Source organism: Sorex fumeus, unplaced genomic scaffold (genome assembly GCF_029834395.1).
Source record: "Sorex fumeus unplaced genomic scaffold, SorFum_2.1 ptg000047l, whole genome shotgun sequence".
Taxonomy (NCBI): domain Eukaryota; kingdom Metazoa; phylum Chordata; class Mammalia; order Eulipotyphla; family Soricidae; genus Sorex; species Sorex fumeus.
In genome coordinates, this window is record NW_026606104.1 from 54,208,784 (window position 1) to 54,231,647 (window position 22,864).

The 22,864-nt window shown below is 43.8% G+C and overlaps 1 protein-coding gene and 1 non-coding gene across 25 annotated transcripts in view; both read left to right on the forward strand.

Moving 5' to 3' along the window:
- MACF1 (microtubule actin crosslinking factor 1) overlaps positions 1 to 22,864 on the forward strand; it is a 403,924-nt gene that overhangs the window by 318,152 nt on the left and 62,908 nt on the right. For 23 of the 24 annotated variants that reach the window (XM_056123700.1, XM_056123697.1, XM_056123710.1 and 20 more), the window contains 2 exons: positions 22,022 to 22,183; positions 22,382 to 22,552. In XM_056123700.1, the coding sequence (XP_055979675.1) occupies positions 22,022 to 22,183; positions 22,382 to 22,552 (333 nt within the window). Of the gene's footprint in view, positions 1 to 7,326; positions 11,179 to 22,021; positions 22,184 to 22,381; positions 22,553 to 22,864 lie in introns of those variants that run through there. The other variant, XM_056123712.1, reaches the window with a different exon arrangement.
- Positions 12,684 to 12,788, forward strand: LOC130032192 (U6 spliceosomal RNA). The gene has a single exon (XR_008793751.1). It is a non-coding gene; the product is annotated as a U6 spliceosomal RNA (small nuclear RNA).

Below are 22,864 nucleotides of genomic sequence, written 5' to 3' on the forward strand. Positions count from 1 at the left end.
AGTGCTCAGGGCCCATTCCTTTCTCTGTGCTGAGGGGTCATACCTGGCTCTGTGCTCGGGGGACCATATGCAGAGCCAGGTTTTGAACCATTGTTATAATCACAGTAGCATGCAAGGTAAGGTGCCTTGACCTCTATAATATCTCTTTGGTCTTTTGGTTTTTAGTTTGGGCGCCTTATCTAATGGTGCTCAGGGGCTACTCCTGATCCTCAGGGGACCATGTAGCATGGGGACTCTCTTTGCACTCTGGCCCTTTGAGCCCTGTCCTCTTAATCTGCCTCCTTTTTTTTTTTTTTTTAATATTGGAGAGAGACTCTCTAAGGCAAAATTTCTTGGAGACAAAAATCCAAAGACCGTTTTTCATAGGAGTAGGCAGGCAACATTGAGAAGTTGTCAGTTTGTGAGAGTTGTAAAGTCTTGCAGTCCTGAAACTGGGCAGACCATTCATAACCCTAGTGAAAGCCCACCTGGCCACTCTCACAGGAGGGCCCTCCCGGAAGCTCCAGGCCACATACTGTTCCCCCAAAGCACTCATGCTGTCATAGCAACTATTTGATTTTTTTGTTTGGTTTTGGGTTACACCCAGCTGCACTCACGCCTTAGTCCTTGTTCTGCACTCAGGATCACTCCTGCCAGAACCGTATGGGTTCAAAGATTGGCTGTGTTCAAGGCAAGCACCCTACTTGCTATACTATTACTCCAGTCCTGCCTTTTTTGTTTTTCAAAGAACATTCATCATCATTGAATTACAGTAAATAGCCCTCTCCCCTACTAGAATATAAGTTCTTGATGAATCTTGTTCATCACTTTCATTCTGTGACATGGCATAGTTATATGCACATAGTAGATCCTGATAAATATTTGTTGAACAAATGAAAAGGAAACAACAAAGCTACACTGTGGGGAAATAGCTTGCCTTGAAACAACAGAAAGAGTAGGGCAGGAAATAAGGGTAGAGAGTATAGCCTCACCAAAAAAAAAAGAGAGAGAGAGAAGAAGGAAATAAGGAGACTGGCTAGAAAGGTAGCAGTAGTGTCAAGGAAGCCAAAAGAGTAATATGAAGAAGAAGGAAGGACCAGTACCTCTTGCCACTGCTTATCCTTAACTTCCAATAATTTGATTCAACCCACATCACTGTACTGAAACTGCTGTCCTGGGAGTATTCACTAACTTCCTAGCCAAGTTCAGTAGCTTTGTCTTACTCATTGTCCTTCTCAACATTGATGCAGCATTTAACATAATGGATTCCTTTATCAAACCCTTCTATCCATTACTGACAATGTACACTCTCCATGACCTTCTCACTACTCTGCTTTTTTGGTTTGTCATTCTACGTCCCAAATACATGGTTCCACATTCATCCTCCAGGATGTTTAATTTTACCTCATTGTCCTTTGGGAGAAGGTTTCCAAATCTATCTCCACCCCAAATTTTAGCCTATTTTTGGCAAAAGGTCCTTTCTTATTTTCTTTCTTTTTTCTTTTCTTTCTTTCTTTCTTTCTTTCTTTCTTTCTTTCTTTCTTTCTTCTTCACCCCCCCTCACCCCTCCCTGGTGATATTCAGGGATTATTCCTTGCTCTGCACTCAGGAATTATTCTCTGTGCTCAGGGAACTATATGGGATGCCAGGGATCAAACCCGGGTTGGCAGCATGCAAGGCAAATGCCCTCCCACTCTACGATCGCTCTTGCCCCCTATGTTCTACCTACTGTCTGATCAGTGTGAATTTCAGATGTTTTACCTCTGTAATTTCTTTTGAGTCTGCCTTTCTCATTTTCACAAGGTCAAGCTTTTCTTACTGTTTTTCTAAACTGAATAATCATCCTGATTGCTACACTTTCAATTTTATCCACCTATAATCTATTCATACATATTGATATCAATTTAGTAGCAACACATCTGGGCTCAAATATGTAAAGAGGTCAGCTTTTTATTACTGATTTTTTTATTTATAAATAAGAATTTGGAATTTTTAAAAACAAGATAATTTTTATTTAAAAAGCATTTGAATAAGGGGCCGAAGAGATAGTACAGTGAATAGGGTGCTTGCCTTGCACACAGCCAACCCTGGTTCAATCCCCAGTATCCCACACAGTCCCTGAGCACCACCAAAGTGATTCCTGAGTGTAGAGCCAGGAGTAACACCTGAGTATTACCAGGTGTAGCCCAAAGCAATCAAACGAACAACAACAACAAAAATTCAAATAAACATCTAGTCCCAGATTCTTGGGAAACGTACCACTTACCACTTTATTTTATTCATTTTTAAAAATTTTTTATTAGTGAATCACTGTGAGATACGGTTACAGACTTACAAACTTTTGTGCTTGTGTTTCAGTTATACAATGCTTGAGTACCCATCCCTCCACCAATGCCCATTCTCCACCACCGATGATCCCAGTATCCCTCCCACTTGATGTAGTAATTTTTCTTAAATAAAGCATAAACTCATGCTTGACATCGAAGGACCTTGGTGAATTGACCACAACTAGTCACCTTCTGACCTCTCATTTTTTTCTTTTAATAGCCCCTGCATTTAAGATATGCAGACTTAGAATTTGCTTCTTTAAGTTTCCTGCCTCTGGCCCTTAGCTTTGAAATCCTTATCTTTACTGCCTCTATCTACAAATCCTAATGAGTTCATGTGATGCGCTCCATAAAGTCTTCCTTGGTTCACCCTGTCTGCTTTCCTCCCACTCTTCTCTCAGGTCTTTTCTGACTTGCAAAGCCTCATGCTTTTGTCATCATCACTGTCTTGGTGGCTGAAAGGGAGATTCATATACTATCTTTGGGAAGTCTACAAGCAGGAAAGGGCTTACAGGGGTCATGAGAGTTCCTGCATCGTGTGGAGAATGTTCTCATAGGCTTGGGAACACATGAGAGCTCAAATAGCACAAAAATCCTTAGCATCCCACTTAAAACAGACTTCGTGTCATGCTGTACTAGTTAATAAGCCACTCTGGAGCTATCTTTGTGAAAATGAAGACATCAAAGGATAGTAGTACCCAACAGGTACAGACTAATACTGTGGAGTGCACTTGCCAATAAATAAATGCTTGTAAAGTCTAGAGATCCTAAGATGAAAGGCATTTTGTAGATTTTAAATGTGCAAGATCCAACCAGTCTTTTCTCTTCTCTACCCTCTTCTAGTCAGAACTGAGAGGGTGGAAGCTGGGGGGTGGGGGCGGGGGGGGGCGGTGTGGAGGCAGAGAACATTATATACAATTTGAGGAAATTTGGATATAGGGCCTCAGTTTGTCCTAGAGGGTTGGTGGTTTAGGTCTTAAAGCAAAGATAAAATGAAACTTTTAGGATATGAGGAGACTCCAGGACTGTCTTTAATTAGGAAAACAGCAGGAAGGGGTTAGAAAGAATTGTTCTAAATTCATTGAAGGAAAAACTGACAATAGATTTTCTTCTTAGGAATTTCAAAATGAGTAGAGCATCTTTGAACTCTAATCAGCTAACTGGAAACTAATTTGAAATTTGGCTGCAGCACATGTATTTGTGGTTACAGGTGGGGAGGTGGGATTGGGGGAGGCATCCAAAGAGGCTCTGAGGCTCCCTATATTTCTCATGTAAAAGTTTGCATACAGCATGTGAAAAGAACAGATGCTTTTTTTGTTGGAGCTATCAGGGTAACAAGAGGCTGAAAGCTGTATCAGGTATTTATTTCAGTCATTGAGATGGCTTTTGGCAGAATTCCACATACCAAAACTAAGGAGAAACTCATGAACAGATGAAAATGAGACATGGAGGAAAGAGGCTTTGTGCTTCCTCACTTCATTTCTTTCTAAACACATTTTTTATTAAAGGGTGGGATGGCAAAGCAATCTTTGGCTTCTGATGGGGGTGGGGGCAACTTCAAGCAATCCTTTCTATATGTAATGATATTGGAACTTTTGGGAGGTTCCTCTGTAATAGTCTCCTGACACTTAAGAGTGTGACTTAAGCTGATATTTGAATCTGAACTTCATAGGTGCTAAAATGCTCCACTCGTGTTATATATGGAGCATTAGTGAGACTAGTGAGAAGAAAGAAAGGTAATGGAGGTCTCATTAAGGAAAGACTGAATTGATTTGGTACCTGTCTTGGTGAGGAAATAGGAAAGGAATTTATGGCCATGAAGTTTGTGATTCCACAGCAAGATCATTCTTTATAATAGACTAACCACCCACCCTGAGTCTAGTGCCAGAATTCCTCAGATTCCTCCAACCAGAGGGGCCCTGGCACACTACACAGTCTATTATGGTATCTGAACACTTGAGTGTATTTGGCCAGGGAGAGTTGCTAGTGAAATTGATCCTGCCTTCCATGGGTTTCTCCAGAGGTACTGAATAATTAAAGGAAAATTAAAACCCTAATTCCCTGAAATGTTAATAAGTATCAGTTCTGATAGCTGTTCACGCCTTAGGATTATAGTGTATCAGAGATAGAAGGAACCTTAACATTCAGCCTGAACAAACTGATAGGGGATTTGTAAATCTCTTTCCCAAATGCCTGCCTGTTGCTTAAATTTTTGCTCAGAAACTTCCAAGGTCAGGAAAGTCACCACATTGGGAGGCACCCTATTCTTTGAAGAGCTGCAAGAAAGCTCTTTGTTGGCTCAAAATCTGTCCTTGGTTCTTAGTGTGCCAGCCTCAGGAAACATCCAAAACAAGCTTCCTTCCTCCCACATCCCAGCCCTTCAGATACTTCCCATAGATATTTCTGCCTGGAACCTTCTCTAGATCAACAAGTCGTGGTTCCTTTAACTGTTCCACAAGGGCAGCATTTATAGTGCCTTGCAGTTTAGGACCAGGAGGACTTGGGATTCCAGAGAAGCTCCATTAAAAGTTTTACAGCTACGGGTCTGGAGCAATAGTACAGTGGATAAGGTGCTTGCCCTGCATGCCACTGTTCCAGTTCCATTCCTGGCATCCTGTGGGCATGCCCTCTCTACACACACACACACACACACACGCAGGCAATATCAGAAGCGATTACTGAGAACAGAACCACCCCTGATCATCGCCAGGTGTGTACCAAAAAATTTTAAAAAAAGTTTCACAACCAAGAAATATCAAAGTTAGACTTTCTAAAGAAAATTTAGTCTGTCTCCCTTCCCCCCTCCTTTTAAGTCTACAGATGGGGAGAGTCTTGGATTTGAGTGGGCAGAATTGATCAGAAGCCTCTTGAAGTGAGAAATAAAATGCAAAACGTTTGCTAGTGAAAAGGTTTTTGTTACTTAATTCTGATCACAGGTTTCAGCCCACACCTCATTTTTGCCAAGGGCCTCTCTGGCTTCCTCAGCCTCAACTAAGATTTTATTGCCAGATCTCCTTACACCAGCTAACGACTTGACTTACAGCTTGTGTAAAGATAGAAATTAACTTTTCCTTAAGTTTTCTCATCTAGATATCGGCTTGGCCCAACAGAGATTCAGATATTTCCATCGATTTTCTTCTGTTTCCTCCATAAAATCAGAAAATAACCATCACAAGCGGAGCCAAGTATTGGCCCCCTTCAAAAATGCAGCTGCCCCTGGACAGTTTCCTGGGTTGTCCCGTGTATGTTCCCTAAGTGTTACCAGGTGACCGCTCAAGACTGGGTTGCGGACGTTCTTTCGCTACTATTTTCCGTTTTGAGACTTGAACTGTAGACCCATGCTTTGGGGCTGGCCCCAGGCGGGCTCAGGTTTCCTTGGATGTGCGCCGGGGCGGGGGAGTCCCAGGTGTTTGGGCGTGGGGCCTCCGCACCGCCGCCGTCCCAGCACCCCGCGTGCCTGTGGGCAGAAGACTCGGGGGCCGGGGGGCACCTGGAAACCTGATGTGCGTGACAACCGGGAGGAGGAGGGGGCCTCGAGGCTGCCGAGTGATCTGGGCTCCGAATGTGGGAGAATTCCGCCGGCCACTAGGCAAGCGGCGGGGCCCAGGCCGGCGGTTCCGTTGGGCCCGGCAGGGGCCCGCCAAAGGTGACATTGGAGGAACCCGGGCACCGCGTCGGGCGGCCGAGCCGTATCCGAGGGCGACGCGGCAGCTCGCCACGGCCCGCCAGACCCCGCCGGCAGATGGGGCGGCGGGGGCGCGGCGCGAGGCGGGCGGGCGGGCGGGCGGGAACGCGGCGGGGGCGGCGCGGGGCGGCGGGCGGGGCTTTCCTTTGTCAGGGGATTTGCGCGGCGCGGCCGAGCCTCGCGCGGGGGCCGCCCCCCTCCGCGCCCTCTGGGGGCGGGGCCTTCCCGCGGGCGCCCCGGGCCGCACTCGGCCGCCAATCCTCGCGCCGCTCCTCCCGCTCGGCTCGGGCGCTCCCGCTCCGGCCCCCTCCCCGGCCCTCGGCGTGGCGTCGCGCGCCCGGCTGCCCGGGGGGGCCGTCCGGGCGGGGCGGCGTGGGGTAAGGGGCGGAGAGCCGCCCGGCAGGCCGGCGGCGGCGGCGGCGGGCGAGCGGGCCGCGCGGCGCGAGGAGCGAGGAGGAGGGCCGGCCCCCGCCCGGCCCGAGCGGAGCCTTTTGTTCCCAGCCAGAAGTTTGCATGCCGGGACCGTGACAGCTGCGGGCGGGGAAGACCGCGGGCCGGCGGCGGCCGAGAGGGGCGGCTGCTTGACATGCAGCCCACGGCGCGGCGGCTGCGGGCCGGGGACTGGCGACGGCGGGGGAGGCGGCGCCCACTGCACGCGGGACCCGGCTGCCGGAGGGACAAACTAACTTCCTGAGCGCGGGAGCGGGGCCGCCGCGGCCGGGAGCCACCTGCCAGTCTGCGGTGAGGCGACCCGGCCCTTGGGGGCGCGCGGCATGGCGCGGGGGAGCGGGCCGCGTTGAGCGAGCCTCTCCGGCCGACCCTCGGCCCACTGCAGCAGCCTCCTGGCCTCCGGGAGGCCCGGCGCCGGGCTCGGCTCGCCCTGCTCTGCGGCCACAGCGCGGGACTGTTCCAGGAGCCACAACAATGCCATGATGTTTTGGAGACAGGAAGCCCCGAGCTGGCCCCGAATGAAGGGCTTCCTGTGTTTAAAGTTGCAGGAATATCCGCCGTCCACCCCAGTACGAATGCAAACACCCAAACTGGGGAGGACGAATGGCTAATTCAGACCAGCTGGGCTCTCCAGGGCCGGACCTAGGATAAAATGAAAGGACTTCTTAGGACCTTGGGCCACACGTGAGGACTAAAGAGACTTGTGCCATTGTTATTAAGGACACACTTGGTATACAAATTCTCTACTTCCAGCTCTGCTTGGGTAAGAATTGAGTGGAACTAGATATTGAATGAGACTGATCAGTTTCAGATATATGGGGAGTTGTTTTGTTTTTCTAACTGAATAAGAGAAATGCTTTCTAAAAAACAAAGCCATAGAAGAATTTTTATTTGATTAAATCATAACCTTAACTGCAACCATGAAGCTGCTAGCATGTAAGGGGAAAGCTGTTATTCTTAGAGCTTCTTCAATAGTTTCAAAGTGGGACTTCCATGCCTTTGTAGAAGGCAAGTCCGATTGGTGGTTTGGGTTTATGAACATGTAAAAGGAATTCTAACTTACGCAGGATGCATGTTTGTGGAACTCTTGAAAAACTTTTAAAAGGTTTGATTGTTCACCTTGATTGAAAAAGTATGGGTAAGCCACTCAGCCGACCAGACTGTTTAAGGCAGAACCCCACCTGCCTGGGGAAAGGAGAGGAAGAGGATGGCTATATAGAGGATTGCTATGTTCCACAGCGATCTATATATGATACAATGAGAATAAATGAACAAATCGACCAGGGGTCAAAGCTTAATCAGACTTCAAAAGGCACTATGGAAAAGGTGGATGGAAGTACTATATCCAGCAATGGTACATTAGGCGCAGCATCTAATGTTTTTGAATCTCGAGCACCAGAAGGCAAAAAGCTGGATGAAAGAATAATATTTGATGCACTAAAATTAAGCAGTGATGGGCAGAAGTCAGTACCAGTGCCACCCAGAAGGCGTCCAAATGCTGAACGCAAAGACAATGTTAACAGGAGATCCTGGAAGTCCTTCATGCCACCAAATTTCCCAGAATTTGCAGAAAGAATGGAAGCTTCTCTTAGTGAGGTCTCAGAAGCTGGTGTTTCAAATCCTTCATTGCAAGAAAAGAAGGAATCCAGTTCTATATTGACAGAAAGTTCTGGTCATTTGGACTCCAAGGACCCTCAGTCAGCGTCAGTAACTCTGGAGCATGTATCCAAATCCACAGGTATTCCAGAAGTGCAGGATGCAAAAAACTTTCATGGAGACTGCAAGGACTTCAGACTTCAGCAGCACAGTGAAAGCTCTTCACATGAATTCCAACCTCTAGAATCAGAAGCTGCAGCAGCAAGTGGTAACACAGATGTAACGCAGGAACACAGATTCTCAAGTGCAACCTGGCCCAGAGCCATGAAAAGTTTGGCTAAAGGAAACTTCAGCGAGAAGCAGCACCCCCTTGGGGACACAGCTTGCACTGTGGAAATGCCCCCTCTCTCCCCTTGCTTAAGTGAAGAACTGTTGGATCCTGAATTGAATATTCTCATAACTCCCAGCCTGAGAGAGAAAACAGAGTCTGAGCTAAAGTTTGAGGAGGATGAGCGATGGATCATGATGGAGACTGAGGAGGAGTGGGAGGAAGAGAAACTAGCAGAGAGAGGAATTGCTTCTCTAATGACAGATAAGGAAAAGAACATCCTGACAGATATTTTTGAAGAAAGAGAAGCAAACACTGTAGCAGTGATTGAAAATGCTGCTGATGGCTCAGCCGGTCTCGTGGGCACTTTTGACTCCCTAGCTGTTGGTCAGATTTGTGACACTGAAGCTCCAGCAAAGAAGCATTTGGTTTCTGTTCTTGAGGACACACCTCTCGATTACAGTTGTCTTCTCACAGGTGAGAGTGCTGTAGGAGAGCTAAAAAACAGAACTGCTCAGGGACTGGAGGGCCTTGGTTCAGATTTAGAATGTACTGCAGGTCCTTTTGACTCAGAGCAGCTCTCTGACACAGATTCAGTGCAGATGTTTCTTGAACTTGAAAAGGAGTGCTTATGTGAAGAAGGAGTAACTCCTTTAATTGAACTGAAGAATCAAGCCTCTTCTGAAAGGCTTGCCCCCTCCCACGATGCAGAAAATTCTCTCACTGTTAGTGATTTTCCAGGGGCCTTAGAAAAGGAACCTGCAGGCCTTTCATATGTAAGAGTGAAGGACTCTGGGACTGAATTGGATTGCAACTATTTTAATACTCTGGATTCTTCTCTGGTGCCTAATGCTTTGGAAATCGTTGCCCACCCTGATACCATGAGGGACACTTACACTGTTACTGAGGAGTCTGAAAAAGTGCCTTTTAGTCCCAGGACTGCAGTAGAATTTAAGTTCAGACACCCAGTAGATCCAGAGTCTTTGGGAAAGCTGGACCCTGAAGAACTGTCCAGCCCTGATTGCAGGGCTTCTTGTGAAAATTTATCAGGCTCTGAAGCCAAGCTGGCCAAAGAAAACAGCAGTTTGTCCCGGGTAGAGCATAGTCAAATTGAGGGGAATGTTGGGGAATATGCTGAGGGGGTCCCCCTTAGTTCTGTTTTCAGCTATGAACTAGTAGATGTTACCTCAGGATCTGACATAGAGGTTTTATCGTATGATTCGCATTTGCTAACAGATGCGATTCACTCAGAAAGTGAGAAAGGAGCTATTATTAATCAAGATAGCCATCTGCCTGCCTTGGGACATTCAGATTCTTTTGAACTGTCCATGGAGAAGAATTACAATGAGGATGGTGAGGCTCGTGAACTGGGTTCTGAAGTCACACTTCTAGATGACAGATCCCCAGCACATTTGCCTAGTGATTTTACAGAGCAGGTCTTTCAGGATCTACAGGGGAAATCCCCAGAGTCAGAGATCTTGAGTGTGGTTGAAGGACTAAGACACCTCAGAGATGGGGTGGAAACTGTGGATGATAAAAATCACAGGCTGAACATGGCAGCATCGGAAGCAGCAGAGACAGAAATGAGAGAGTGGGGTTCACTGCTCAGTGAGCACACAACCAAGGCTTGTGGCATAGAATCTGTCACACAGACACCTGCCCCAGCTGCTGCAGTGCCTGCCCCAGAGGAAACTGTTCTAGCTGTCGCTGCAGACTACTATCCAGAGGAAGATACATCTGTGGCTCCTGTAGTCACCATAGAGGGGTCTGCCACTCCAGCCTTTGTATTGTCTGTTTCTGAGGGAAGTTCTCCAACTGCTGCAGTGCCCACCACAGGAGATGACGTTCTAGAAGTTTTTGTGACTCCAGCTGCTGCAGTGTCCACTTCAGAGGAAACTGATACCCCAGTTATTAATGTGTCGACCACAGAAGGACCAATCACTCCAGCTGCTATAGTGCCCACCCTAGAGGAGCCTGCTGCCCCAGCTGCTACAATGTCCACTCTGGATGAGCCTGTCATCCCAGCTGCAGTGTCTACCCCAGAGGAACCCAATGCTCCAGCTGATGCAGTGCCCATCCCAGAAGAACCTGCAGTCCCAGCTGCTACAGTGCTCAAATCAGTGGAGCCTGGCCCCTCAGCTGCTGCAGTGCTCACCCCAGAGGAGCCTGACACCCCAGCTGCTGCAGAGCCCACCACAGAGGAGCCTGCAATCCCAGCTGCTGCAGTCCTCAGCCCAGAGGATCCTGACTTCCCAGCTGCTACAGTGTCCACTCCAGAGGAGCCTGAAGCCCCTGCTGCTGCAGTGCCTACCCCAGAGGAGCCTGACACCCCAGCTGCTTCCGTGTCTATTTTGGACAAGCCTGCTATCCCAGCTTCTGCAGTGCCCACCTCAGGGGAGCCTAATGCCCCAGTTGCTGTAGTGCCTACCGTAGAGGAGCTTAACACTGCAGCTGCTGCATTGCCCACCCCAGGGGAGCCTAAAGCCCCAGATGCTGCAGTGCCCACCCCAAAGGAGCCTGTAATCTCAGCTGCTGCAGTGCTTACCCCAGAGGAACCTACAATCTCAGCTGCTGCAGTTCTTACTGAGGAGGAAGTTTTCCTCACTAATGTGCCCTTCTTGGGAGATACTGCCCACACTGATTCAGTGCCTGTCTCAGAAGAAGGAGCTCCCATTCTAGAGGAAGCTTCCCCCACAGGAACATGGATTAAAGAGGACCTTGACTCCCCAGCATTTGGAATGAAAGAGGTAACTTGCTCAATGCTGCATGGGAAAGTGCCTCTGGCAGTAATTGATGGATTAAATTCAAATGAGGTAATTGTTGCTCTTTTGTTGGGGAAGGAACTGGAGATTAAAGTAAGATTTGCTCACTCTCTGACTTGGTTATTAGAAGGTCACTGATTGTTCCTCCTTTGGTTGTCTTTGGGGGCTGCTGGCTTTTCAGGTTGTTACTGAATTTAGGTTGTAACTGGATTTATGAACATTTTATCTGGTGAAAACTTTGTAATTCATACTGTTTGGTTTCTTGGGTTTTTTTTTTCTCTTGAAGATAAGCCAAGCCTAAGGAAAACAGGGATAGAAACATTTGTTGGCTTACATTTTGAAACATTAGCCAAAAAAACAGTGATTTTGCTTTGAAATTGATAATAAGTGTGTTCTTTCCTAAATCAAGAGGTGATTTATTGATCAGTGATATCAGCTGCCAGTTAGAGACCAGAGTATGGGGTGAGACTTGAAACTTAACCACTCTGGGAAATTAGGACTCCCAAGGTTCCAGTTTCCTCATTTGGTCTAGCAAAAGAACCATGTGAGAATTACAAGGATAAAATCTTTTAACCCCGTTTTGTTGTTGTGTATGTATGTTGCACACCACAGCTGACAGTGTTAAGGGCAGCCTCTAACTCTGTGCCTTGGAACCAGCCCCACTCCCTATGATGCTTGAGGAACCATGCAGTGTCCAAGATCAAACCTGGGGGCTCCTGCCTGCAAAACATGCACTCAGTCTGTGGTGCTATCTCTAGTGCCCCAAACCAGCCATTAAAACCAACAAAGGTTTCAAACACTGTCAATGTTCTTCCATTCTCTCCCTTTCCCTTTTAAATAGACCTGTTGAAAGAATCCACCAAAGCAGGTTAGTGAAAATAATATATAGATGTGTGAATTAACAGTTTTTTTTTAAACACAAAAGTGTGTTCCTTAAAGCCAAGATAATGTATATGACAGATAGAGGTATTTTGGGAACTGGAATATAGTGCACATGCCTTACCCCTCATGGCCCTTGGAGCGCCATCAGGTGTTGCTCTGGGGTCCTCTGAGCACTGAACTGTCAGGCCCACACTGCCTGACCAATCGTCACTTCGAGCCCCATCTGTCATTGGTTCCCATACCCCATCCAACACTGCTGAGGGTGACCCTTTTTTTTTTAATTAAAGAGGTATTTTAGGGCCCAAGAAATAGAGCTTTAACAGGGGTTAAGGCTTTGGCTAGCATGTGGCCAATCCTGGCTCAGTCCTAGGCACCACACATACTCCCCAAGCAGGATCCTTGAGTTCAGAAGAACCAGAAGGACTGAAAGTTTGGGGGAGTTTTTCAGCTTCACATTTTACTTGCACTTAAATCTTCTTGTTTTTGGCATGTACCCAGTGGTACTCAGCACTTACTACTGGCTTTGCACCCTGGGATCACTCCTGGTGTTCAGGGGACTATATTTGGTGCCAGGGATAGATCCAAGATTGGCTGTATGCAAGGCAAATGTCTTACCCGCTGTACTGTCTCTGGCCCCTGCACTTTAATATTACTCAGTCATTATAATATCAAGAGTACTCATTTTGTCAGCACATATACTAAAATTGGAATAATACAGGGAATTTTAACATTGCCCCTGCACCAGGATGAGACAAATTTGTGAAGTATTCGTATTTTCACACAGCTATTCTTCCATATGAGTCCACTATCTCAGACCTCTCTTTCATAGATTGTGATTACCTCCACCCAGCTAAAATCTCTTAACATTTCCCTGTCCAACTTTGTTAAATAAACTTGAAAAGTTTAAAGAAAAGAAGCAAGCATAGTATCAAGAAATCTTTGAAATTCCTTGATAGAAATGACATTAGAAATCTAGGTATTAGACATCGCTTCTGTACTTTTAGTTCCTACTTAAAGAATTAGGAAAATGCCTTCATATTATTTATTAATCAGAAATTTAAACTTGTTTGGAAGGTGGGGGGTGGCCCTGGTGATTGGAGGCTAGAAATGCCCAGACTTGCTGGTTCTTCTGGAAGTGCCCCACAGACGGCACACTCAGGCCATGTAATCAGACACTTTCCTTGTACAAGGGGTACTGAAAATTTGAAGCAGGAAGTGAAATGATGAAAAAAACTTTTAGGGGGGCTGGAGAGATAGCACAGGGGTAGGGCGCTTGCCTTACCGGGTTCGATTCCCAGCATCCCATTTGGTTCCCTGAGCACCGCCAGGAGTAACTCCTGAGTGCAGAGCCAGGAGTAACCCCTATGCATCGCCGGGTGTGGCCCCTCCCCCCCAAAAAAAACTTTTATAGGTTCCACTCCCAGCAGTACTGAAAGGCCACCACAGTTACACCCTACATTGCTAGGGGTTGGGGATGGGGCATCAGGCAGTGTCAGGAATCAAACTCAGATCTCTATGTGCCAGACAGATGCTCTACCATTTGAACTATCTCCCTAGTCCTTATTTACATGTTTTCAAGCTGACTCTTGACCACAGCATAGAAAAACAAGTTCACAGTGACAGTACACATTCTCAGCATTCTTTGGAGCTTAGAAATCTTAGGGGTTTTTTGCTTTATATTTGTGTTACACTCATTGGTATGGAATACAGAAAATACTGAATTGTTTCAATTTTTTTAAGATTTGTAAGTATTTCTTAAGCCATTCTTATTGAGGTACTGGGATTTATTTTACTCATTGTTTTCATGGACACATCATTCCAATATCTCACCTACCACTAGAGTCCACTTCCCTCTACCAGTGTCCCAAGGAGTCTTCCCAGTACATCCCTCCAACCCCCATCCCCGTGCAAGCTCAGTTCTATTGACAGAATCATCAGTTCTGATGACTTTGACCATTTGTTGTTCCCTAGGATCTCACTTTTTTACTGTGGAGTTAGTGACAACTACACACAGTTGAATGCAGCTGAACTAGAATTTCACAAAATTATAAATCAAGAATAAATTGATGCAGTAAAAAATTTTTTCAAAAACTTTTAAGAGATATATAAATGAAAATTTATACTATAATTGTGTTGTTACATTTTAAGATTTACATAAAATAGAGAAATTCTAAAAATGTAAAATTTTGTAAGAGTGAAGAGAATTAAAGGGCCAGAGTGATAGTATATTGAATAGGGCGCTTGCTTATAGAAGGCCACCCAGGGTTCAATCCCCTGCATCTCCTTTGGTCCCCCAGGACTGCCAGGAGTGTTTCATGAGTGCCACGCCAGGAGTATTTACCCCTGAGCATTGCCAGGTAATGGCCCAAACCTCCTCTGCCCCGTCCCCCTCAAAAGTGGAGAGAGTTGAGAAAAGTATTTATGTTTTTGGACCACACTCTGCTGTGCTTTAGAGCTTGAGGTCTTACTCCTGACTCTGCTCGTGGATCACTACTCGCAGGGATTCAGAGAATCATCTAGAGTGCCAGTGATTGAACTAAGGTTGGCTGTGTCCGAGGCAAGCACCCTACCTGCTGAAGTATCTCTTCAGTCCTAAGCTAAAAAAAAACAAGAGGAAAATTTGAATAGGTATATAGAAGTATAACCAATGTGTTTTATACTAAGAAAGGGAATATTGACTTGAGGTTAGAAAATATTATAGATATGCTTACATGTCTGCATTAAAAAGCAAAGGACTGTAATTTAAAAAAATCTGTGGGACAAAATCCAACACCTGACCAGATATGTAACATTTAATACAAGTGAATGTTCATTCATTATTGCAAGTGTGTGAAATTCCTTAGTAGGATAGGTGTAAGCAAACCTTTCTTAATCTATAGAGGGCAATCATAAACATCATGAGTGAATGCCATACTCAATGCCAAACGCTAAGGAATTTGTCTTACCTTTTAAAAAAAATCTCCTTGCAAGACTGGTTTCAAGGCTATAAATTCCGGGTCAGAGCGATAGTGCAGTGGGCAAGGCGATTGCCCACCAGCACCTGGCTGCAGCACTGCCAGGAGTAATTCCTGAGTGCAGAGCCAGAAGTAATCCCTGAGCATTGGCAAGTGTGACCCAAAAAACTCCCCAAAAGGGGCAGGGGTATAAATTCCCTAAACTATTGTCTATCCCTGAGGTTCTGTATCATTTCTTCAAATCTGAATGATAATCTAGCAAGATAGAATATTGGAGTGTGTTCAGTTCAGAGTTTTTGTACTGTGTCCCTCCTTTCTCTCTGGTTTGTAGAGACTTATTTGACAGATCAGTTGTAATCTTAGAGGCTTTCCTTTGTTTGCAAGTTCCTCCTTTGATCTTGCTCCTTTCAATATTCTGTATTCTGTCTCTATCTTTGGATTTTTTTTCTTTTGAATTCAGTGTGTCTTAGTTTTACTAAGCCTTTTCTTTCTTTTTTTTTGGTGGGGGGTAACACCTGGTGATGCTCAGGGGTTTATTTCTGACTCTACACTTAAGAATTACTCCTGGAGGTACTCAGTGGATCATATGGGATTCTGGGGTCTCTAACCCAAGTCGGGCATGTGCAGGACAAGCCCTTGCCCTCTGTGCTATCACTCCAGCCCCTACTGAGTCTGTTTTTTTTTGCTGGAGTGATCCCTGATTGCAGAACCAGTAGTAAGCCATGAACACTGCCAGGTGTGGCAGAAAAAAAGAAAAATTTCCTTACTATTCTTCAGGGACTCCAGAGATTCTTAGGTTGTTTCTCTTGAACTCATTCCCATAGTTCTCGGTGTGCTGTTCATTTCTTTACAGAATATTTTCCACCTTCTGTTGTGGTTAGAATGGATTATAAGGGTTCAGGCACAGAGCAGAAACCTGTTAGAGCAACTGTCTAGGTGACTTGCACTACCTTAAAGAAGCGTCAATAGATTTGAGTAAGTCGATTCAGAATATATTTTGTAGGCAGAACCAATGAGACCTGTTAATGGCTTTTAGTTGAGAGAGAGTGTGTGGTCCAGAATGACTTTAGTTCTGGTTTGTGTAACTAAGTGCTTAGGGGAGGAGCAGTAGTAAATGATTGATTTAGGGAAGAACAGATTTTAGGAGAAGGGAAAGTAAATTGTGCTGTTCAGTTTGGGAATGGATAGGCTTGAGTTGCCTGTGATTTATTTTAAAGTAGTTGAATGTGCAAATTTGAAGAATATTTTGCAAATTTGCACTTTAGAAGAAAAGGACAAATGTTAGATCTATAAAACTTCTTAGAAGAAAAGGATAAATTAGAAGAAAGTAATAAATTTTAAAAGAAAAGGATAAATTATAAATCCATAAACCTTCATTATGGTTAATAAAGCCATAGGCATGAATGGAATTCCCTGAAAGGATAAAATGAAAAGAGGGTCTAGGACTGATGTCCTCCCCCTCTTCCCACTTAAAACTTACCATTTAGAAATCCAGAAGAGAAGGAGAAAGAATAAAGGACATCAAAAAAGGATCAGTTAGAATGAAAACTGAGATCATGTGGTAATACCAAAGATATAGTGTTTTAAATAGTTCTGTGGGGAAAATTGTTCATGTAGCGTCTTATAGGCTTGCAATAACTTGTTGCTAGTATAATCCTCCAGAAAATGTCTGCCCACACTGGGTATTAACATGGCACAGACCCATTTCACTAACATTGTAAAATATGGAATAGGAAGTGTAGTGTATCTAAGAGCATTGGTTTTGCAAAAGAGCTTTTGGGGGGTATTGAGAAGGGAGCAAGTATTTCAGTTTTTGCATTCTATAACACAGCATTTCTCAGTAGTGGATTATCTGTTGGCTCCCAAATATTCCTTGGGGCTACAGGTGAAAATGACTAATAAAGGTCATTTAACAAGACTAGAGGGCCAACCTGTAAGACTGAGGGTCCTACGGGTTGGGAGAGAGCCACAGATGGAAAAGCCACAGTTGAAAAACACTTTTTATCATTCTTTTCATTTTTGTTCAAAATAAATAAGTAGTATATTCTTAGAAGGGCTTTTTATGTACTTTTAGATTTTTGGAAAAAAGGACCCTAGTCCCTTTTGAATACATAGTTAGATATATCTGGTACTTCAGTAGGATCTTTAATGAATATAAATACAAGGGTTTTTTTTTTTTTCAGTTCAAAAAGTAATTATATTAAAGAGATACTATATGATTTTTTATATGGCTTCAGACCAGAAGCATCCAAGGACCACAAGTTGAAAACCACTGATTTGTGCACTGTACAATATAATTACTTGCCATGACTGTTGGCCACAGTATATGAGACTAGTGTGTCAAAGAAACTGATTGCTTTGGGTGACAGGGCAGGGTGTTACTGTTTTTTGCTTTTTTGTGTGGTTCTTTTTTAATTTTCAGTGTTGGATATAGAACCAATGCCTCAGATATAAAGCTGCATTCTGAGCCCAGTGAACTGAATTTTTCCTGAAATTAAGTGATCATGGCTGGTTAACTGTATTGTACAGCACAGAGAAAATAAAAAAGTCATGAGATAAATTTGATTATTGAGTAAAAGGGAAATCTTCAATACAGATGGAAAGTAGACTTGATACCTTCCGTCTGTACCTTAGACATTTTTTCTCCTTAGAATATTATTCTTTATTTCTGTTGTTTGAATGCTTGATTAATTTTTAGAAATATAATCATTTGGTAGAAGAAATTGCCTATGGAATTTTTTAATGGTCCTGATTTTTTATTATCCTTTGAAGATCAGAAATTTTTTTGTTCATGGATACAACTTTTAGGTACATCTACTTAATTTCAGTTAAATATTTTCTCCAAATATTTGGGGGCTGGAGCAATAGCACAGCGGGTAGGGCATTTGCCTTGCATGTGACTGACCCGGGTTCAATTCCCAGTATCCCGTATTGTTTCCTGTGCACCGCCAGGGCTAATTCCTGAGTGCAGAGCCAGGAGTAACCACTGTGCATTGCCGGGTGTGACACCCCCCCCCCCCACCAAAAAAAAGTCAAGTATAATGGCTTATCACTACCCAGTTGATGTATTTGCTTGTGGAGGGGCTCCCAAGTGGTGGTCAGAAGACCTGGGGCCCCTCCCTGTAATTCTCAGTCAATTTGAGGGCCCAAAGATGTGGTGTTACCCGGTGTCAGGGGCCAACCTGGACATCTAGGGATTACTTAGGAACCTCCAGAACCACATCTGGCAGCGCCTTATGGCCTCCAACCCTTCTGTCGCCCTAGTGACCATTTGGTGTCAGGTATAGAACCAGGATTGACGAAATGCATGGTATGCACCTTAACCACAGTGCTGTCTCTCGCATGTGATTGATGTGTGTTTTTTAATGGAATAAATATGCTTTGTATGAGAACAATTATTCTAGATGATAATAACAAAATACCAAGTATAACATTTAAGATTCAGAGTTGATAGCGAATACTGACCTTTCTGAACATTTAAGATTCAGAGTTGATAGCAAATACTGACCTTTCTGATTCTTTAGCTATTATAGATGTCAGACATTAGAAACAACAAAATGATGTCAAGTGTGGTTGAGGGCTGCTGGGCCTTCCAGCAGAGAGAGAATTCTATGTCCCCATCCAGAGAAGACCCCAGGGTTCTCAGCTGGGATGGGTCTACCTGGGATGATTCAGTGGCTTGTCATTCTTTTCCAAATTAGTTGTGGAGCTGGACCATTTCTGTGGTGGCGGATATTGGTATGGGGTGGCGCCTTCTAGGCCTTCTGGCAGGGGTGGATGGTCGAGGGAATCTGCCTGCCCCCATTCCAAGAAGTACCCATTCTCTCAGCCCTGATACCTGTCTACCTGGGATGACTCATCTGCTTGAACTTTTCAACTGTTCGTTTTTTTTGTTTTTGTTTTTAATTTCCATCCCCTACCTTTCACTTTACTGTTGTTGCAGTTACCCAGGATCACACACACACACGTCTATATTTGAGCTCAAATATTTCATTGTGCTACTCCCCACAGGTTGCACATCAGGTTGCAGTGCTTGTACATCCGCTCTTGGCACAAAGGAGTGTTGTATTTTCATTGTTCTCACTGGGAGTCATACTCTTCAGTTGCGGTGCTCCAGCATACCCCAGTTTTTATGCTTACAGTGATAGTTGAGATGCTTGCTGGGGGGGGGGTTTACCCCTAGTTGTGGTCTTTATGCATTTCTGACTGTACTTAGAGGACTGGGAACCACAAACATCACAGATGCCAGCAGGACATGTGATGATACTGGGGGTCAGACTCACAATTTCAAGCCTGTCAGGCAGACATTCTAAGCCACTGAGCTATTCTGGGCCCCTTTGTGCTTGCTTTAGCTTTATAATCTCTATCCCATCTCCATTTTATTGTGCCCAAGAAACTTAAAACATGAATTTGTTTCCCTCTGCTCTGATTTTTCTAAAGTGAAATCATCTTTGATACAAAATAGAATCATAGAACTTGCTTTTCCTGGGGACCATGTTGGGAAATAATCATTTTTAGCTCAGCTATCATGTAGCGTTGCCTAACAAAATATGGTATGATCAAATTATAGTATAAAATGAAAGTGCACTGGTAACCTTTTACCTTTGTAACCTTCTTTTTGCAGTGTTTCCTAGGCTCTTCCTCCATATCCATCCATAGACTTTTCATCATAGGTTATTTTATAAACATAATCCTGGTGTGTTCTGTGGTTTCCAAAATAGTCTTACCCAAACATACTTTCCTTTTACATCTTTAGGATAGAGGGGTTGGGCCCCACCCAATGGTGTTCTGGTCTTATTCCTAGCTCTTGTGCTCTGGGATCACTCCTGGTGGTGCTGGGGGACCATATGTGGTACCAGGGATCAAACAGGTCAGTCACATGAAAGGCAAACACCTTAACCCCTGTACTATCTCTCTAGACCCTGTATCTGTTTATGTCTTCTCTCATTCTTCCTTCCTTCCATTCTTTTTCTAATTTTATTTTATGCAAGTACTATGAATTACTTATGAATTAATTATTCATAATTGAACGGTTATTCAGTTATTGAATATTTTTGTGTTTGCTTTTTTTTTTTCAAGAAGGCTGCTTATTCATTATTTATTTGATTTTGGTCACAGAGACCACTTCATTCCTGTCTTACCCACCCATATACTACTTTCTGCTTATAGTACAAACCGGTGTCTTTATGTTGCCATTGGTAAAGGCAAAAACTTGGGGCCTCTGTGTGTTGTCTGTTACAAGAGTCATATTGGTGATGACTTATTTCTCTTCCCCCACCCCAAATTTTATTTTGTTGAAGCACCATGAATCACAGTTTTCCATGGTTGTATTTTCAACGTACAATGCCCCATCACCAGTCCCACCACCAGTGTCATCTTCCTTCCACCGGTGTTTTCAGGTTCCCTTTTCTACCCCTCACCACCCCACCCACCTCCCAACCCAGCCTGCTGTCTTGACCGGCACCTTTTAAATTGGGGGTCTTGCAAATTAAGTGTGTTGACTCTGGTTTGGAAATTTAGTTCTGTCATTCCTTAACACCACCAATGTTATGGAATCCCCTTGACCTCTACCCTCTGTTGCTTCTCCTCTATCTCTTCTCCCCCTCCCCTACTCTTATTTCTTTTTTTTCTCCTCCCTATACTTTGGTGCCTAGGATTGTATCATTTATATATATATATGTTGTATAGAGTAACTGGATGAGGAAATGCAATGGTTTCTTTCTTTATCCTATGGCCTTATTTGCTCACCTGTTTCACTGAAACAGAAGGAACTTTTCATGAAAGAAAAAAGAATAGGAAATAGATTTAGAGTAATAGAATATGGCAGGTTCTATTTGATCATAGAAACTTGATATTAAATATTTCTTTATGACTTTAAGTTTCAGAAAATTCATAGTCAGAACTTATTTGAGTATTAAAAAAAACAAGTATACGTATTGTTGTTAATTTTGTTCACTGTTTATGTGTGTTGCCAGGGACTAAACACAGATTCTCTATATGTATGGCACACACTCTATCATTGAACCGCATCTCTGGAACCCTACTCGCATTACTTTAAAATTCTATTTGTTGTGTGGTGGTCATGGATATATAGCATGTGTCTGTATGTGTCTAAACTTGTTAAGGTCCTTCTCCAAGATTACTGCTATGTTTTGCTTTATAATTAGAGGAATACTGTTTCAAGATTAATGACTGTGTGTGGTCCGTGGCCCTGTAACAGAATGGAATTAAATGGCCACAGGAGGATTAAGTTATGCAGTTGTTGCTTTTTTCACATCACTAATGTGTTTTGGCTACTTGAGTTTTTAGTCTCACACAGGGAAGAGTATTGCATATTATCAGTGGTCAGTTAGAGCTATTCCCCAAGGTACTTTTAATTTTAAATTCTAGTTATTTGGTATTCTTCCATTTAGAATTAGTATGCATCACACTTCTGTGATATCTTGAAGCTGATTTTCTATTAAAAATTAAGTAAATGGGGCCAGAGAGATAGTACAGTAGGCAAAGCACTTGTCTTGCATGCAGCCAACCTTGATCCTTTCCCCAGGACTATCAGCACCACCAGGAGTGATCTATGAGCACAGAGCCAGGATTAAGTCCTGAGCATCACTAGCCCAAAAATAAAAATTAAAAATAGTAAAATTAAGCAAACTTTTTCTTTAAAGATACGAGTTACTGGGTTAAAGATTTAAGTAGTGGGGCTGAAGTTGATAGATGGTCAGTGGGTGTGGCACTTGACTTGCACATGGACAATCCAGGCGTGGTTGTCAACATCTTGTATGATACCCTAGAGCATCACCAGGAATAACTCCTGAGCAACAGAGCAAGGAGTAACCCCTGAGTGTAAAAAAAAAAAAATCTAATTAGATCATAATTCTGTAATTATCATAGATGAATATATTGAAATATGAGACCACATATTTCCTTGATCTTTCCAGTACAAATAGCATGTTTTCATTTTAATCCTGGCCTTCTTTTGTTAAATCATAAATCTCTCAAGAATAAACCAGGATATAATTGCCTTTAGATTAAATCTTCTTTGCCTTGCAATTATCTAGATGTTTCAGAAAGAACAGGTGGATCCTCTTCAGATGAAACTGCAGCAAGTGAATGGACTTGGCCAGGGATTGATTCAAAGTGCCGGCAAAAACTGTGATGTACAGGGTCTGGAGCATGATATGGAAGAGATCAACGCTCGATGGAACACACTAAATAAAAAGGTGAATAGCAAGAAGATTAGAAATATACTGGGAAAGAGTGCATAGGAAAGATTTCTAATGCTAAGGGTTCTCTGGAAATAAGAATTTTTAACAGCTGCAATCTGTAGGTTGCAACTGTTAAAAATTGCAATTAAAGGCCAGTAGAAATTGAAAAAGCTCTCTTCTTTCTCATAATGAGCCTCTGTGTCTGTGATACAGGTCGCACAAAGAATTGCACAACTGCAAGAGGCTTTGTTGCATTGTGGGAAGTTTCAAGATGCCTTGGAGCCATTGCTTAGCTGGCTGGCTGACACTGAGGAGCTCATAGCCAATCAGAAACCTCCATCTGCTGAGTATAAAGTGGTAAAAGCACAGATCCAAGAACAGAAGGTAAGTGAGAATGTTGGGACAGTGAACTGTAACAGCCGTAGGGAGTGGCAGACACCACATTTGCTTATAGTTTAAGGAGCATGTTCAGTAGTTTTAAGTATAATAGAACCTACATTTTGTGATCTTAAAAAGGAAGGTGGAAGTTTATCTGAGTTTCATCTGATAGGTTGCTGTGGCATTTATTGTCTGAGCAGGTTTGTTCACGTGTTCTATTTCAATGTGTCAGTTACAGCTTTATGTTAATAGGCTCTTGGTGTTTTCTAAATTTGTAGGTCCTTGAGCAATATTTTATTCTAATGCTAATGAAGAGGT